This window comes from Lipotes vexillifer, unplaced genomic scaffold, assembly GCF_000442215.2.
Source record: "Lipotes vexillifer unplaced genomic scaffold, Lipotes_vexillifer_v1.1 scaffold536, whole genome shotgun sequence".
Taxonomy (NCBI): domain Eukaryota; kingdom Metazoa; phylum Chordata; class Mammalia; order Artiodactyla; family Lipotidae; genus Lipotes; species Lipotes vexillifer.
In genome coordinates this window covers 1,755,695-1,775,240 of record NW_006775074.1, presented here as the reverse complement: position 1 = coordinate 1,775,240, position 19,546 = coordinate 1,755,695, and the positions used below count along the sequence as shown (strand labels likewise).

The window sequence follows — 19,546 nt, the reverse complement described above, 5'->3', positions numbered from 1 at the left end:
AGGGAAAAACCCATTTCTTCCCTACTGTGTCTTTCTTCCCTGTGTGTCTCCTTTACCTTCACAGAGAACACTTCACTTCTGGTCACCAAATGTGTGGAGGGTTTTTCCCCCACCAAGCAATTCTCTGGGACACCAGATGGGTGTCCTGCAATTCAACTCAGTTCTGACACTGTCTACCCAGAGACAGCATCAGATCCCACAGGTTGAGGGCTTAGTCCCACAAGACTGCTCACCACCCACTTCAGCTCCAGTTGCAAGCCCAGGTTGTCACCTGTGCTTCTGACCAACCAGTTACAGATCAGAGGTTCCAATAGCCCCTCCTTGGATTTGATTAATTTGCTAGAGTAGCTCACAGACTAGGGGAAACACTTACCTTTAAACTCTTACTTTCATCCAGCTTGTTAAAGGATACAGATGAGCATCCAGACGGAAAGGGTGCATAGTGCAAGGTATATGGGAAGCGGCATGCCACTCTCCCAGCACCTCCACCTGGTCACCAACCCAGAAGCTCTCCAAACCCCATACTTTGGGGATTTTTATGGAGGCTTCATCACGTAGGCATGATTGATCATTAACTCCATTTTCAGACCATCTCCCTACACAAGGGAATGGAGGGGGGAGAGGCGGGGCTGAAAATTCCAAGTTTCTAATCATGACTTGGTCTTTCTGGTGACCAGCCCTCATCCAGGAGTCATCTAGGAACCTGCCCAAAGTTGCCTCATTAGAACAAAAGACACTCCTATCACCCAGGAAATTACTAAGGTTTCAGGAACCAAGGTCTAAGACCAATGTTAGAGCAAGAGATGCCCCTAGACTTCTTATCACTTAGGAAATTACAAGGGTTTTAGGAACTTTGTGCCAGGATCTGGGGGCAGAGACCAATACATATTTTCTATTCTCTCATACCCTTGTTTTCAATATTTTTTTAACATCATATTGTGTCTCTTATAAGTAGCATATGGTTAGATTAATGTATATATATACCTCAATTGGAATGTCTTTGCCACTAACAGGAGGATTTTATGATCATTAATATATTAACATTTGACCCTTTTTGCTTTGCCAACATTTGCTAGTCTTATCTAGTTTTCTTTTTCTTCTTTTTCTCTTAGAAGTTCTACATCCTATTTTATAAGTTTTTAATTTACATTTTTTACACATATTTTAAATTTGGATTTCTAGTCCGGCTTCCCGAATTTTTTGTGTAACTTAGACCTCCCTCAACCCTATGTAAGACTTCACCTTTAGTACTGTTTTTGCTTCCGCATTCCCTTACTTCACCTCCAAGAAATAATCTGGATTTCTAGTCCTGATTTCTATTAATTTATATATAAATGATTATATATAGGATAATGTTAACTATTTTATTCCTCTTTTAAGAATCCTCTTTAACAGCTGGAAATTTGATTGCATCGCTTATTACTATTATATAAAATTTTCCCTGTTCTTAATTTAAATTATTTAAATTTCATTTTTAATTTGACTGAAGTACGGCCTTAGGTAATCTTTTCATAAAAATGAACATAGGTAGTGTACTTTCTTAACTTTTTTCATGTCCAAATGTCTTATTTTTACCCTTACACAGGAACTCTGTAACAGTCATTACTCCCATGGTCTTGAAGTGTGGAGTGTTGAAGATGGAAAGTCCAATGCCAGTCTCATTCTCTCCTCCAGGTTTTGTTATCCCTTTCTTTTTTTTTTTTTTTTTCATATCTGGAGGCTTATGGGATTTCTTTTTATCCTTGGAATTTACAAATTTACCAAGGTAGCTTTCTAAGTATAGATCCTTTCTCAATAATCCTTCACAGCATTTGGTGAACACTTTTATTACTGAAGTTTCAAACCTCTTCAGCTCAGTGAAATTTTCTTCTATTCCTTTGATTAATAATTCTCCACCATCTTGTTTCAATCTACTAGAATGCCTACATCTTTTACTTTTTTCTCATAATTTCCATCATTGTCTTTTTTGTTCTATGTTCTGGAGGAATTCCTTGCATTTTGTCATTTTTATTTCAGCAATGATTACATTCTCGTTTTTTATTGCTCCTTTTGAGATCTTTAGTATTGACAACCATGTTTTTATTTCCAATACTTCTTCTTTGTATGTTTATTTCATTGTTCCTTTTACATAGTAAATTGCTTTTCTTTATCAATGCAGTATACCCTTTGACTCATTAAAAATATGAATAAGAAGTGTTTGAAATTATCTCTTGCTTCTTGTATTAACTCCTTTACAGTCAGTCATTCTGTGGGTGTGGCTCTGGTATATTTCTCCACATCCTTCAATTTGTGCCTCTTTCCAAACCCCAACAATTACTCCACGGTGCTGCCTTTCTCCCAGCCTCTGCTACTCTAGAAGAGAAATCAATTATGTTTCCAGAGAAATCATTCCACCAAACTGCAGTGCAGCTACAGCTCCCTAAGGGCTCAGTATAACCACCATCCAATGTGCTGTGCAGTCTAAGATTATTAAAGCTTATGTTTAATAAACTTATCTCTGAAGGTCATTTCTACATTGGAATTCCACAAATGCACTGAGCAATGCTAAGGTCAATAAAACACAGAGAGTCCCAAAATTTCTGAATTCTGGAGTGATGCTTTGAAAAATGTCATTTTCCTTGTACAATATAAGTGGATGCACATATGATGGATTTTTTTCTTTAAAATATCTTTTCTAACTGAAAAACAATATTCAGATTTTCCTTTACTTAGTTACTCATGTATGTAATTTAAAAAGTCATTTGTGACAATATTTATCCAGATTTTCCTTTACTTAGTTACTCATGTATGTAATTTAAAAAGTCATTTGGTTCTTTGTCACTGTTACCAAAAAACAGCAATCTCCTATTCCTGCTCCAGTTTTCCACTCCCGAAAGGCAACCACTTTCAATTCTTTTGGCTAATCCTTTGATATTTATCTCCATATCTTTAAAGAACATGCTTACATTGCTACTTCTTGATTTTTCAGTTTTGGTCACCTCGTCATCCCTGCCACACACACACACACACACACACACACACACACACACACACACACACACACACACACACACACACACACACACCATTCCTCCGTTCTCTCAATACACCATAATTTTGGTTGGAGCAGTATTCTGTTTGCCTTGTTATGACTTTATAAATACCTCTACCTTTATAAATACTCCACCTCTGAGCCATATAGTATACTGTGATTACTTTCCCTTTCCTGCACGTTTTGTTTTTCCTGGAGCTAATACCTCTAGTATCTTAACTATAAATTTTTTGAAGTTTTCTTCTTTCTGCATAATTTTCTTCAAACATTGTCTTTCTGTTTGTATTTGACCTCGCTGTGTGAACTGCTTTCCTCAGATGTCTGTGATCTCTGACTGCTTGCTCCTATTTAAGAGTAATGGCATCGGCAGCTGATGGGAAGATCCAGTGTACATGGGTAGGGCTTGTCTTCACTGTCTGATTATCAGGGTAGTCTCTTTCCTTTGTCTCAGGCTGATCAGTTTCCAGAGAACGTGATTTGAAATCCTCCTGCTTACAGAGTATAAGTTGGGCAGCCAGCGCTCACCTCCTACTTCCAGAAATATCTAGTGGGTTGCTTCTTGGCTTTTTCCAATACCAGCTCCCATTTTTTTGTCCTGTAGGTTTAACCTTGTAGGTTAAAAATATTCCTTTGCTTTATTTTAGTAGGATTTGGGAAGGGAGCAAAATTTGTATGTTCATCCACCTTCAACCAAAAGTCTCATTTTCTCTACTGAATCATTTACTCTTTATTCTGTGACTTATATCTGAGTTATTGATCTCATTCATAGAATCTTGTCAGATCCTTCCTAAAAATCTAGGTACTGCTACGTGATCTACCAAAATGTTTTTATCTGCTGTGAAAGTCATATTTTCAAAGACAAAGGCAGATGAATATTAAAGCACATTCTCACATCTGAATTCAGAAAAATTTCTTTTTTTTTTTTTTTTGTGGTACGCAGGCCTCTCACTGCTGTGTGGCCTCTCCCGTTGCGGAGCACAGACTCCAGACGCGCAGGCTTAGCAGCCATGGCTCATGGGCCTAGCTGCTCCGCGGCATGTGGGATCTTCCAGGACTGGGGCACAAACCCGTGTCCCCTGAATCGGCAGGCAGACTCTCAACCACTGCGCCACCAGGGAAGCCCTCCTTTTTTTTTTTTTAATGTTTTTATTGGTGTATAATTACTTTACAATGGTGTGTTAGTTTCTGCTTTATAACAAAATGAATCAGTTATACATATACATATGTTCCCATATCTCTTCCCTCTTGCGTCTGCCTCCCTCCCACCCTCCCTATCCCACCCCTCTAGGTGGTCACAAAGCACCAAGCTGATCTCCCTGTGCTATGCGACTGCTTCCCACTAGCTATCTATTTTACATTTGATAGTGTATATATGTCCATATACACACTACCACTCTCTGACTTTGTCCCAGCTTACCCTTCCCCCTCCCCATGTCTTCAAGTCCATTCTCTAGTAGGTCTGCGTCTTTATTCCCATCTTGCCCCTAGCTTCTTCATGACCATTTATTTATTTATTTAGATTCCATATATATATGTTAGCATACGGTATTTGTTTTTCTCTTTCTGACTTACTTCACTCTGTATGACAGACTCTAGGTCTATCCACCTCACTACAAATAACTCAATTTCTTTCCTTTTTATGGTTGAGTAGTATTCCATTGTATATATGTGTCACATCTTCTTTATCCATTCATCTGTTGATGGACACTTAGGTTGCTTCCATGTCCTGGCTATTGTAAATAGAGCTGCAATGAACATTTTGGTACATGACTCTTTTTGAATTATGGTTTTCTCAGGGTATATACCAGGTAGTGGGATTGCTGGGTCGTATGGTAGTTCTATTTTTAGTTTTCTAAGGAACCTCCGTGCTGTTCTCCATAGTGGCTGTATCAGTTTACATTCCTACCAACAGTGCAAGAGGGTTCCCTTTTCTCCACACCCTCTCCAGCATTTATTGTTTGTAGATTTTTGATGATGGCCATTCTGACCGGTGTGACATGATATCGCATTGTAGTTTTGACTTGCATTTCTCTAATGATTAATGATGTTGAGCATTCTTTCATGTGTTTGTTGGCAATCTGTATATCTTCTCTGGTGAAATGTCTATTTAGGTCTTCTGCCCATTTTTGGATTGGGTTGTTTGCTTTTTTGATATTGAGCTGCATGAGCTGCTTGTAAATTTTGGAGATTAATCCTTTGTCAGTTGCTTCATTTGCAAATATTTTCTCCCATTCTGAGTGTTGTCTTTTCATCTTGTTTATGGTTTCCTTTGCTGTGCAAAATTTTCTAAGTTTCATTAGGTCCCATTTTTTTATTTTTGTTTTTATTTCCATTTCTCTAGGAGGTGGGTCAAAAAGGATCTTGCTGTGATTTATGTCATAGAGTGTTCTGCCTATGTTTTCCTCTAAGAGTTTTATAGTGTCTGGCCTTACATTTAGGTCTTTAATCCACTTTGAGTTTATTTTTGTGTATGGTGTTAGGGAGTGTTCTAATTTCATTCTTTTACATGTAGCTGTCCAGTTTTCCCAGCACCATTTATTGAAGAGGCTGTCTTTTCTCCAGTGTATATTCTCGCCTCCTTTTATCAAAGATAAGGTGACCATATGTGTGTGGGTTTATCTCTCGGCTTTCTATCCTGTTCCATTGATCTATATTTCTGTTTTTGTGCCAGTACCATACTGTCTTGATTACTGTAGCTTTGTAGTATAGTCCGAAGTCCAGGAGCCTGATTCCTCCAGAATCCAACAGCACTTTCAAAGGATCATACACCATGATCAAGTGGGGTTTATCCCAGGGATGCAAGGATTCTTCAATATATGCAAATCAATCAATGTGATACACCATATTAATAAATTGAAGGAGAAAAACCATATGATCATCTCAATAGATGCAGAGAAAGCTTTCGACAAAATTCAACACGGATTTATGATAAAAGTCCTCCAGAAAGTAGGCATAGAGGGAACTTACCTCAACATAATAAAGGCCATATATGACAAACCCACAGCCAACATCATCCTCAATGGTGAAAAACTGAAACCATTTCCACTAAGATCAGGAACAAGACAAGGTTGCCCATTCACACCACTATTATTCAACATAGTTTCAGAAGTTTTAGCCACAGCAGTCAGAGGAGAAAAAGAAATAAAAGGAATCCATATTGGAAAAGAAGTAAAGCTGTCACTGTTTGCAGATGACATGATACTATACATAGAGAATCCTAAAGATGCCACCAGAAAACTACTAGAGCTAATCAATGAATTTGGTAAAGTAGCAGGATACGAAATTAATGCACAGAAATCTCTTGCATTCCTATACACTATTGATGAAAAATCTGAAAGTGAAATCAAGAAAACACTCCCATTTACCATTGCAACAAAAAGAATAAAATACCTAGGAATAAACCTACCTAAGGAGACAAAAGACCTGTATGCAGAAAATTATAAGGCACTGATGAAAGAAATTAAAGATGATACAGATAGATGGAGAGATATACCATGTTCTTGGATTGGACGAATCAACATTGTGAAAATGACTCTACTACCCAAAGCAATCTACAGATTCAATGCAATCCTATCAAACTACCACTAGCATTTTTCACAGAACTAGATCAAAAAATTTCACAATTTGGGCTTTCCTGGTGGCGCAGTGGTTGAGAGTCTGCCTGCCGATTCAGGGGACATGGGTTCGTGCCCCGGTCCGGGAAGATCCCACGTGCCGCGGAGCGGCTAGGCCCGTGAGCCATGGCCGCTGAACCTGCGCATCCGGAGCCTGTGCTCCGCAACGGGAGAGGCCACAACAGTGAGAGTTCACGTACCGCAAAAAAAAAAAAAAAATTCACAGTTTGTATGGAAAGACAAAAGACCCCAAATATACAACTTTCTTAACGTTTAGAGTGTCCTTTCCCTCTGAGACATATTCATAATCACAACTTTACTTACCTGTTTCTTATGAGTTAAATACAGTTTTAATTATAATTTGTAAGAAATTCTAATATAAGTCAATATATATTTGTAGTTTAATAAATTGTCATGTATTATTTTTTCACATTGAAAATTCTTTTTAATTTGAATGATTCTCATGGTATCTGAGTGGCCCAGACTATACCCCATTATTCTCCCTCCTTCATAATTTATCCCCCACAAAATACACATATTCCTCTCCAGAGTAATCAAATTTAACAAGTTCTAGTGTCTTGTTTCTCTGAAGGAGCAAAGTGAAGTGGACCTAGGGTAGAATTCTGATATCTCAGACTTTGAAGTTAGACCCTGAAGTGTTAGCACAATGCTAAGTGGTTGTAGGAATTCACTGAGTGACTTTGAAAGGAGGGAAAGACACTTAGGAAGAAAGAGGAGGGAGTGGGATAGAGGGGAGGAGGGAGTGAGGGAAGAAAGAAGGGAAGAGAAAGATTCCTTTGAAAGGCTTGTTAAGCTGCTATTAAGTTAAGGTAAAGATTAAAGATTACCTCTGTGTAGGGTAAATTTGCACGTAATTTTTACAGGACAATGTTTACAAAAGGTTGGTTTTATTAGTTACAAGTTACATTTTTTAAAAATGAAAAAGAAATAAGCCATGATATGTGTAAACCTAGGCATGTACATCAGGATCCAGGCACACTCACCCTGACCTGACATTGCAGATGCTCCGTGGTCTGGCACCTTGGAACCACTTGGAGCAGTTGTGAGCCTCTTGTCAGAGCATTGGTGAAACAGAGAGGTGCTAAAACATGAAAATGATAGAAACAGGAGGAGCTCGTTAGTTCTCTCCCCTGCGGGGGGAAAAAGCAGTCTCAGTGGACCGTAGCTCATGTAAAAGCTATGTACAAAAAGAGCATAACAGAGCCAGGTGCACTGTAGAATCATGCGGTGAAATGGCTTCCAAATTTTCTCTAAAAAAGAGAAAAGCAGAAATGCAAATATCTTGTGCTAATCTTATTTTCAAATAATTATGAAAATACTTTAAAAAAGTTCAAGAATAGGAAAAAATGGGTGGATCAGCAAAATAGCTGACTCATGAAGGACAGCTGATCAGAGTACGGATGAAGTCTGTACCCATTCATATAAGAAACCGAAGTGGGTTATGAGGCACATTTGGTGCTGTGGCCCAGGGACCCTGGAATACCCAAATCTTGCCTCAGATCACAGACAATCTCAGGGAGATACAAACATACTTACAATGGCAAAGAAAAACAGACACTTTGAGCAGTGAATGATAACAAGGCCACCCACTTCCCACAGTGTCCATGGGGGCCATGAGGACACCCCTGCCCCTCTCAGCCGTGGTGGTATTGGCAAAGGACTAGTGGGGAGCCTGAACCCCTCCCCTGGCCACCCAGCAGTAATGAGGAGTCCCTTCTCCTAAGTAGCAACAGATGCTTAGTCAAGAAAGTGGATTCCACCATGGCCTGGCAGGAGTGAGACAGCACCCCATCTCTCTGATGGTGCATTCTCAGAAAAGGCCTGTTGAACACAAATTTTATAAAGGATCCAGAGTCTCATAACACAATACCCAAACAGATTAGGGTTTTTATTTTTCTGCAGGTTGGCAGTTGAGCGCTGACACTGGCTCTACCACACCATCAGCGATTCATGGAGCTTACAGTGCAGTGGGGGGACAGATTTTAACAGATAAATGAGGGTATATTCTGTCGGGGGGATGGTAGTGAATGCTTTGAAGAAAAATTAATCAGGTTATGGTAGTAGAGAGTTACAAAGTAAATCTGATAAGGTGACATCTGAAGAAAGACCTACAGAAAGTGAGGGTTCTCTTCATATGTATTCATATATATGAATTATATATGAAAATATATAATTCATATATATATGAATTTTATATATATATATATTCAATATGGGCTGGGGAATGGCATTCCAGGCAGAGGAGACAGCAAAAGCAAAAGTTCTGAGGCAGGAACATGCTTAGTATTTTCAAGGAACAATAAAAAGGCCAGTGTGTTTAGAGAGGAACAAGCCGGGAGGAAGGTGGTAGGTGGTGACCTCAGAGAGACAAATAGAACCAAGTCCTGTAGGGCCTTGCAGACCCTGGTAAAAACTTTAGGTTTCACTGTGTAAAATGGGAAGTCACTGGAAGGCTCTGAGCAAAGCAGTGACATTTTCTGACCTGATGTTTTGAAAGGCTCATTCTGGTTGCTATGTGAAGACTAGACCATAGCAAAGCAAGGGTAGAAAAGACAGACAAGCCGAGCTCTAATTCAGTGGGAGATGGCAGTGGTTTGGATCAGGTTGGTAGAAATAGTGGCAAATGGGGATGTTGTGACAGAAAAGCTGTTAATATTTAGAAATCATAGATTGAATGTGGAGTGTGCAGGAAGGAGATGCAATGGTGGGCTTTTGTCCCACCAATTGGGAAGGTAAGATTGTCATTTATTAAAATAAAGAAGACTGGAGAAAATGCAAGCTTGGTTTGAGATGCCTGTTACCCATCTAAGTAAAGATCAAATAATTAGCTGTATATCCAAGTCTAGATGTATCTTTCTGCTTTATCACCCTCAGTGTGTGGCTTTATTGTTTGGCCCCAACTAATGATTGCAAGATGGCGGAACCACCTCCAGCATCACATCTGCCTTCCAGGAAGGGAACAGAGGAAGGGCAGTGGGTAAAAACAAAAGAGAGCGTGCCAGCATTTTATTTGGGGTTCCTACAGAAGCCAAAGCCCTGAAACAAGGATTTGGATACAAGTAGTTTATTTGGGAGATGAAAGTATGGTGTATTAGTTTCCTATGACTGCTGTGTAACAAACTCAGTGGCTTAAAACAACTAAAATGCATTTACTCACAGTTCTGTGGTCCGGAAGTCCAAAATCAGTGTCACTGGGCCAAAATCAAGGTGTCAGCAGGGCTGCATTCCCTCCAGGTGCTCTAGGGGAGAATCTGTTCCTTGCTTCTTCAGGCTTCTGGTGACTGCCAGCATTCCTTGGCTTGTGGATTCATCACTCTGATCCTTAAGGCCAGCATCTTCTCATCTGTGTCTGATTCATCTTCATATCCCCTTTTCTTGTGTGTGTCAAATTTCCCTCTGCCTCTTTCTTAGGGCCCACCCAGATAATGTAGGATAATCTCCCCATCTCAAGACACTTAATTTATACAATGCACTTTCTTCCAAATAAAATAACATTAATAGGTTCCAGGGACTCAGACCTTACATCTTTGGTGGCCATTTTTCAGCCTATCACCTGTAGGGTTGGGGAACTAAAACAAGGAAAGGCAGGTTATCAAACCAAGTACCATTGAGGGTGACTGGAGCAAAATCCTGATGGGGAAACTCTGGAACCCAGTGTAAATCACACTCCTCAGAGTTCTTCCATCCAAGAAGCAAATGAATGTTTATACACCAGTAACCGACAGTTATTGGTTGAAGGTTGCTCCTGGGACGGCTTCAATTCCCTGTCACTGCTGGCCTATCACACAGGAGGCAAAGAGGACTCCAGTAGCAAGAGAAGACACTTAGGCAAAGAAATGCAGGTTCTGTCCACTGGAAGTCAGGCTGAGTGCCCTGAAGTGGTAAGTGTGAGAGATGTGTGGGACACCAACGGCAACTGCTGTGGCATTCTTTTCAACAGCTTCATGGCAACTTCCGCTTACATTTCATAGGCCAGATTTTGTTACATGGCCATGCCTAGCTCCAGGGGAGACTGGGAAATGTAGTTGTTTTTTTCGCTAGACACTTTTCCACACTGAATAACATCAGAGCTCTGTTGGTATGAAAGCTGGATGTTGAGTAGGCAACTAGCCACATAGGAGATAAGGATGGAAGCAGACAAGAGATAAGGATGACTCAGACTAGGGTTTTATCACGGGAGATGGTGAGTAGTCAGAATTTAGTATACTGGAGGCAGTGCCAATAGGACTGTGGTTCTGGGGTTTGAGGAAAACACAAATCTAGAACCATGAAGAGTTTTTTATCTTGAGTAACTGTAACTATGGTGCCAATTAAAGAAATGGAGTGGACTGGAGTGGGAGCAGGTTTGTGGCACAGGGAGTCTAGCACTCTGCTTTGAACTTGTGAAGATTGAGATGCCTATAGACGCCTATGGGAATGTCAGTGTTGAATAGGTAGTTGGTTAGAGAAGTCCGGAGCTCAGCAGCTCAGGCTGCAGATACAGATTTGGAAGTTATCAGAACAAGCTAGCATAGAAGTTTCATTAGAAATTTCTAACATTTAGGGAACAGTATATTTCTTAGTTTTCTAGCATTGGAAAAACAGATTTTATCAGTGTTTGCCTAATTCTTCACTGTTAGGATCCAGTAAAATAGACGGCTGTAGTTTTAAATAGAAAAAGGGTAAAGTGACTGTTCTCACATGTACTAACACTGCAGTCTCTCATCAGATAGACCTTTTGGCAGGACGGAATTTTAATTGTCTTAAGAGATTGGCTTATAGAATCCATGCTTATGGTTATTAGTGGAAGTCAATCATTAAATATTTAAATGTTTAAATGGTCAAAAAAAGTACAAAGGGTAATTTTAGATGTTGAAAATGGGATAGCAATATACGTCAGATACAAATTTGATTTTGGGTTCATATTTTTTCAGTGGCTTTATAATATGTCCAGATTTGCTTTAGTTTCAACCTCTCCCATAGGCTTAAAAAAAGAAACATAAAAAAACAAAAAAATCTAAGCTAATGCATGTGTAAATATTTATTTACTATTAATTGTATCCTATGTTTGTATGTATTAATATGGAATAATTTTTCAGATAATTATTTATGCTTCTAGATGATTGCAGAAATCACCCTGAAGAAAGAGGGTTAGTGCTTGCTAACATTTCACTGTTTCCTTACCTCATTCGATCTGTGAACCAAGATGTTACTCAGAATGTGAATAATTATCATAGAAAAGTTTCAAGATAAAGTTTATCTGTAATGTAGATCTTTAAACATTATTTCCATTCCCTTTAGAACACAAAAAAATGAGATTTTAAATTTGTACCTAGAATTCTTATAAAACATTGATAGAGACTTGAAAGCTATGACATTGCATTTTCTTTCTATAAACATCTTTTTTTGATGATTATAATGAAGACTTTAGAATAAGGCCTTTATAAGTACAGTTAAGCATGCTTTATTGGAATAGTGGGATTTACACCTCCTCCACATCCTAACATTAAGCTTATCACAAATGAGAGCAAAGAATGGACTGAATATGAGCCACCATCTCAAATATGCAATAAGAATAGGCATTGCAATGCTAGTTATGTCAGCAAACACTCATGGTGACAGTAAATAACATTTTTTGGACAACAAAAAAAAGTGCTTGAGAAAAAGCTACTTTTTACTATAATTCAATAATTAATTTTGAACAAGGGCAACCATGAAACTATGACCTAAAAATCATAAAGTGATAAATCTTTCATTTAGAGAGACAGTTGACTAAAGAGCAGGCTGACACCACAGACATGTCTACAAAAGTGAGTTCTAGGAGTTCTGCTGGAGTCTCTCTCATTTGGTTCTAATTATGTTTCAGGTGTAGTACAGAATGTGACGTGCAAATAGGATTTGTGAGCCACCACAGAAATGTTCAATTCTATTTATTTATTATTATTTTTGAAACTGAAAAAACAGTTTATCCATTTCTCCTACCTCCACCTCTTGCCTCTGGCCACCACCAATCTGTTACCTGTATCTATGACTTTGGTTTATATATATATCTTAGACTCCACATATAAGAGAGTACATATGGTATTTGTCTTTCAGTGTCTGACTTATTTCACTTAGCATAATACCCTCAGGGTTCATCCATGTTGTTGCAAATGGCAAGATATCACTCTTTTATGTGGCTGAATAATATTCCATTGTATGTGTGTGTGTCTATACACACACACACACATATATATATACATGTACCACATCTTCATCCATTTATCCATCAATGGACATTTACTTTATTTCCATAACTTGGCTATTGTTAAATAATGCTGTAATGAACATGGGGATGCATATATCTTTTCAAGTTAGTGTTTTCATTTTCTTCAGAAAAATGCCCAGAGGTGTAATGCTAGATCGTATGGTAGTTCTATTTTTAATTTTTTGAGGAACCTTCATACTCTTTTCCATAAAAACTGTACCAATTTACATTCCCACCAACAGTGTGCAAGTGTTCTCTCTTCTCCACATCCTTGCCAACACTTTTTATTTCTAGTCATTTTGATAATAGCCATTCTGACAGGTGTGAGGTGATATCTCATTGTGGATTTTTTTTGCATTATGTTTAATGATTAGTGATGTAGATTAATGATAAAGAGCATTTTTCATGTGTCTTTTGGACATCTGTATGTCTTTTTTGGAAAAATGTTTATTCAGATCTGCTTTTTTGTGTGTGTGTGTGTGGTACACAGGCCTCTCACTGTTGTGGCCTCTCCCGTTGTGGAGCACAGGCTCCGGACGTGCAGGCTCAGCGGCCATGGCTCACGGGCCTAACCGCTCCGCGGCGTGTGGGATCTTCCCGGACCGGGGCATGAACCTGTGTCCCCTGCATCGGCAGGCGGACTGTCAACCACTGCGCCACCAGGGAAGCCCCAGATCTGCTCATTTTTTAATCCTATTTTTTTGTATTGAGTTGTATTAGTTGTTTATATATTTTGGATATTTGCAAATGTCTTCTCCATTTTCATTTTGTCAATGATTTCCTTTGCTATGCAGAAAGTTTTTAGTTTGATGTAGTCCCACTTGTTTATTTTTGCTTTTGTTCCTTGTACTTTTGGTGTGAGAATCAAAAAATCATCGTCAAGGCATAATGTCAAAGAGCTTTACCACCTGTTTTCTTCTAGGAATTTTATAATTTTGGGTCTTACACTCAAGTCTTTAATCCATTTTGAGTTAGTATTTGTGTATGGTGTAAAAGTATTAGTCCAGTTTCAATCATCTGCATGTGGCTGTCCAATTTTCCCAAAACCATTTATAGAAAAGACTGTCCTTTCCCCATTGTGTATTCTTGGCTTCTTTGTCATCAGTTATTTAACCATATATGCTTGGGTTTATTTCTGGGTTCTTTACTTTGTTCCTTTGATCTGTGTGTCTGCTTTTCTCTGAATATCATACTGTTTAAATTACTATAGCTTGTAATGTAGTTTGAAATTAGAGAGTGTGATGCCTTCAGCTTTGTTCTTCTTTCTCAAGATTGCTTTGGCTATTTGCGGTCTTTTATGGTTTCATATAAATTTTAGGATTATTCTATTTCAGTGAAAAATTCCATTGGGATAGGGATTTTGATAGGGATTGCACTGAATCTGTAGATTGATTTGGGTGGTATGGACATTTTAACAATATTAATTCTTCCAGTCCATGAGCATGGAATATCTGTCCATTTATTTGTGTTGTTTTCAATTTCTTTAATGTCTTGTAGTTTTCAATATACAGGTCTTCCAGCTCCTTGGTTAAATTTATTGCTAGGTATTTTATTCTTTTTTGATGCAATTGTAAATGGGATTGTTTGCTTAATTTCTCTTTCTGATAGTTCATTATTAGTTTATTTAAATACAACAGATTTTTGTATATTGATGTTGTATCCTACAACTTTACTGAATTTGTTTATTAGTTTTTAATAGTTTTTTGATGGAGTCTTTATGCCATATATATATATATATATATATATATATAGTGTATATATATATATATATAATATATATAGTGTGTGTGTGTATATATATATATATATATATATATATATATATATATATATATATATACTGTCATCTTAATATAGTGACAGTTTTACTTCTTCCTTTCCAATTTGGATGCCTTTTATTTCTTTTTCTTGCCCAATTACTCTGGCTATGACTTCCAATACTATATTTAATAAAAGTGGTAAGAGTAGGTATCCTTTTCTTGTTCCTGATCTTAGAGGAAAAACTTTCAGCTTTTCACCGTTGAGTATGATGTAGGCTTGTCACATATGGCTTTTATGATGTTGAAGTACTTTTGTATGTCCCCTCTGTACCCATTTTATTGAGGGATTTTTTCATAATGGATGTTGAATTTTGTCAAATGCTTTTTCTGCATCTATTGAGATGATCATATGATTTTTATCCTTTATTTTGTCTATGTGACATATCACAGTGACTGATTTGTGGTTGTTGAACCATTCTTGCATCCCTAGAGTAAATCCCACTTGATCGTAGTGTATGCCTGTTGAATTTGGTTTGCTAATATTTTGCTGAGGATTTTGCATTTGTGTTCACCAGGTAATTTTCTTTTCTTGTGGCATTCTCATCCAGTTTCAGTATCAGGGTAATGCTGGCCTCATAAAATGAGTTTGGAAGAGTTCCCTCCTCCTTTTTTTTGGAAGAGTTTGAGAAGGATTGGTATTAATTCTTTGAATGTTTGGTAAAATTCACCAGTGAAGCCATCTGGTCCTGGACTTTTGTTTGTTGAGAGGTTTTTGATTACTGATTCAATCTCTTTACTAGCAGTCAGTCTGTTTAGATTTTTTATTTCATTATGATTCAGTCTTGGTAGATTGTATATTTCTAGGAATTTATCCATTTCTTCCAGATTGTCCAATTTGTTAGTGTATAATTTTTCATAGTAGTCTCTTATGATCTGTTTATTTCTGTGGTATCAGTTATAATATCTCCTCTTTCATTTCTGATTTTGAGTCCTCTCTTTTTTTCTTGGTGAGTCTAGCTAGAGGTTTGTCAATTTTATTTATCTTTTTCACAGACCAGCTTAGTTTTCACTGATCTTTTTTTATTGTCTTTTTAATCTCTATTTCACTTACTTCTGCTCTAATCTTTTTATTTCCCTCCTTCTACTAACTTTGGGTTTTGTTTGTTCTTCTTTTTCTAGTTCCTTGAGGTATAAAGTTAGATTGTTTATTTGAGACTTATTTTTCTTGAGGTGGTATTTATAGCTAAAACTTCCCTCTTAGGACTACTTTTGCTGCATTCCATAAATTTTGTATGTTACATACCCATTTTCATTTGTCTCAATGTATTTTTTACTATCTCTTTTTATTTCTTCTTTGAACCTTTGTTTATTAAGTAGCATGTTGTTTAATATCCACACATTTGTGAATTTTCCAGTTTTCTTGTGTAATAAATTTCTAGTTTCATAACATTGTGGTCAGAAAAGTTGCTTGATATGACTTCAGTCCTTTTAAATTTAGTAAGACTTGTTTTGTGACCTAACATATGATCCAGCTTGGAAAATATTCCATGTCCACTCGAGAAGACTGTTTTTGTTGCTTTTGGATAGAGTATTTTATAAATATCTTTTAAGTCCATCTGGTCTAATGTGTTGTTCAAGGCTGATGTTTTTTAATTGATTATCTGTCTGGATGATCTATCCATTAATGTAAGTGGAGTATTATAGTGTCCTACTATTAGTGTATTGCTGTCTATTTCTCCCTTTAGGTCTGTTAATAGTTGCTTTATATACTTAGGTGCTCCTACGTTGGGTGTGTAAATATTTACAAATGTTATATCTTCTTGTTGGATTGACTTCTTTATCATTATACAATGCCCTTTTTTGTCTCTGTTACAGTCTTTGTTTTAAAGTCTATTTTGTCTGATAAAAGTATAGCTACTCCCAACTTTTTTTTCAGTTTCCATTTGTATGAGATATCTTTTTCCATCCCTTCACTTTCAGTCTATGTGTGTCCTTACATCCTAAATGAGTCTCTTGTAGGCAGCATATAGATGGGTCTTATTTTCTTATCTGTTCAGCCACTCTGTGTCTTTTGATTGGAATAATTTAGTCCATTTACATTTAAAATAATTATTTTTTTAATTTTAAAAATTATTTTTATTTATTGTTTATTTATTCATTTTGCCTGTGCTGGGTCTCAGTTGTGGCAGGTGGACTTCTTAGCTGTGGCATTCAGACTCTTAGTTGTGGCATGTGGACTTCTTAGTTGTGGGTTGTGGACTCTTAGTTGCAGCATGTGAACTCTTAGTTGTGGCATGCATGTGGGATCTAGTTCCCTGGCCAGGGATGGAATCCAGGCCCCTGTGTTGGGAGTGTGGAGTCTTATCCACTGGACCACCAGGAAAGTCCCTAAAGTAATTATTGATAGCTGTGCACTTACTGCCATTTTGTTAATTGTTTTCTAGCTGTTTTTATAGTTCCTCTCTGTTCCTTTCTTCTTCTCCTGCTCTCTTCCTTTGTGATTTGATGACTTTCTTTAGTGGTATGCTTATATTCCTTTATCTTTTGGGTATTTACTATAGGTTGTTGCTTTGTGGTTACCATGAGGTTTACATGTAACAATTGCTATCTATAACAGTTGACATAAAGTTGATAATAACTTCAGTTTGATACCATTGTAAAGCTCAACATTCTTACTCTTCCCCTTGCTGCATTTAATGCTTTTGATGTCATATTTTACATCTTTTCATCTTGTATATCCCTTAATTGTTGTAATCATAGTTATTTTTACTACCTGTTTTTGAATCTTCTTACTAGCTTTATAAGTGATTAACTCACTACCTTTACTATATATTTACCTTTCCAGTGAGATTTATTCTTTCATATGTGTTCTTGTTATTAATCAGTGCCCTTTCTTTTCAGCTTCAAGAAGTTCCTTTAACATTTCCTGTCAGGCCAATTTAGTGCTGATGAACTCCTTTAGCTTTTGCTTTTCTGGAAAACCATTATGTCTTTTCTGAATAATAACTTTGCTGGTTAGAGTAGTCTTGGTTGAAAACATTTTCTTTCACTGCTTTGAATATATTGTGCCACTATACATTTAGTAGAACTAAATAATAGTAATATAACTAAGACAGATAGTATGTTAATACATTTTTAAAATGAGTTTTATTAGAATATTTTGAAAAAGGTAAGACCTGATAAGATTGCTCATCAGCCTTTTGGAAACTCATTTTCTTAGGCTTGTCCATGTTGCATGAAACAGTGTCCTCTTTATTTTTTCTCCCTGCTTCCCTTCCTCTCTCCCTCCCCTTTCATCGTGATGACTTCTATATTTGCTTTTTAAGGCAAAGCCCCTCTTCTCTCTCCCAAGGTGAATATCCATTTCTGTCAGATATCTCTCATGTCCTGAACTGAACTCACTCTTTTTTTTTTTTTTTTTTTAAATAGACCTGTTATCCACTTCTGTTTTCCAGACTGGTGATGTATAGACTGACCCTACATTTCAGTTTGCTGAGAACAGCCACTGTTTATACCTGTTGTCCTGGAATAATTAACATTAGTGCCCCTTTCACTTTTAAAATTGTCCTGGGTTGGATAACAAATCATATGGTAACCATAGTTATCTGTCTGATAAAGGTCTGCCTTTTAAGAATCAGCACCTGGGCTTCCCTGGTGGTGCAGTGGTTGAGAGTCCACCTGCCAATGCAGGGGACACAGGTTCGTGCCCCGGTCCAGGAAGATCCCACATGCCGTGGAGCGGCTGGGCCCGTGAGCCATGGCCACTGAGCCTGCGCGTCCGGAGCCTGTGCTCCGCAACGGGAGAGGCCACAACAGTGAGAGGCCCGCGTATCGCAAAAAAAAAAAAAAAAAAAAAAAAAAAAAAAAGAATCAGCACCTAAGCCCATTGTTAAAGGACTTTGGAGTGACATATATTCCATGTATCTTACTGTAGCCCCTTTAACTCTGAATGACTCTCTCCACATTCCATTCCTCTGCCCTTTCCCAACACACTTGCCACTACTGCCTCCATTTACATCACCAGCTTTCTAGTTTGCTCTCTCTTCATCTCCAAATAATGATGTCCTGATATTTTAACTCTAGGATCCCCAGACTGGTATGTTACCCTGCAAGTCTCAATGTGCCCCCTCCTTTCTAGCTTAATGCATTCAGACTGCTGTCCTGACCTCAGGATCTTTCTCTTGTGAATTGCTCCCAAGGATAAACCCAATAGTTAGGGCGGGGATTTACATGTCTTAATGTTATCCGGCACAATCCAACCAGTCTCCAATGCTGAAAGATTCAGAGAATTTTTTTTTTTCTTTTTTAGCTCCTCAGTCAACTTTTCTAAACTTGGAATAATAAGGTCTACTTTATGGGATGTTATGAGGATTCATGACAGGAAGTACAGGAAAGTAATTAGCATAGTGTTAGTCAGCATTTGACTAAAGGAAGAAATAAAAATATAAATAATGTCCTGTCCAGTTATGGAGGAGGCTAAACTAAGCCTTTTGTATTTTCTTTTAAAGTTCACTAGATTTAGGAACAGATACTGATACTGAGACAGCTGAACTGCTATTAATTATCTCTGAGAAACTGAAGAAAGGAAAATATACTACAAGATTAGACAATTGACTTTCAAAAGGGAGCATTAAATATGACAAAAAGCTGAATCTGATGTAAAAGTGTGTTTGACTAAATCTTAGGTAAGACTCTGGAAAAGATTATCAGTGGTTTGTGAGCATCCAGGAGAGGAAGCAGTGGCCACCAGGACTCAGCACGGATGCACCCAGACCACTGCATGCCAGACCAGCCTTGCTTCAAAGTGCAAATATGCTGGTGCATCAGAGAACATATAGACAGAGATGTACTTGGGCTTTGGCATATTTTATAGGGCTTTTCACCACATTTTTTG

At 37.7% G+C, this 19,546-nt stretch overlaps 1 protein-coding gene across 1 annotated transcript in view; it reads left to right on the top strand.

The window, feature by feature from the left end:
• The window catches only part of DEUP1 (deuterosome assembly protein 1), a 103,263-nt gene that overhangs the window by 4,872 nt on the left and 78,845 nt on the right, over positions 1-19,546 (top strand). The window contains exon 3 of the mRNA XM_007449661.1: positions 1,638-1,644. Coding sequence (XP_007449723.1) covers positions 1,638-1,644 — 7 coding nt within the window. The remainder of the gene's footprint in view (positions 1-1,637; positions 1,645-19,546) is intronic.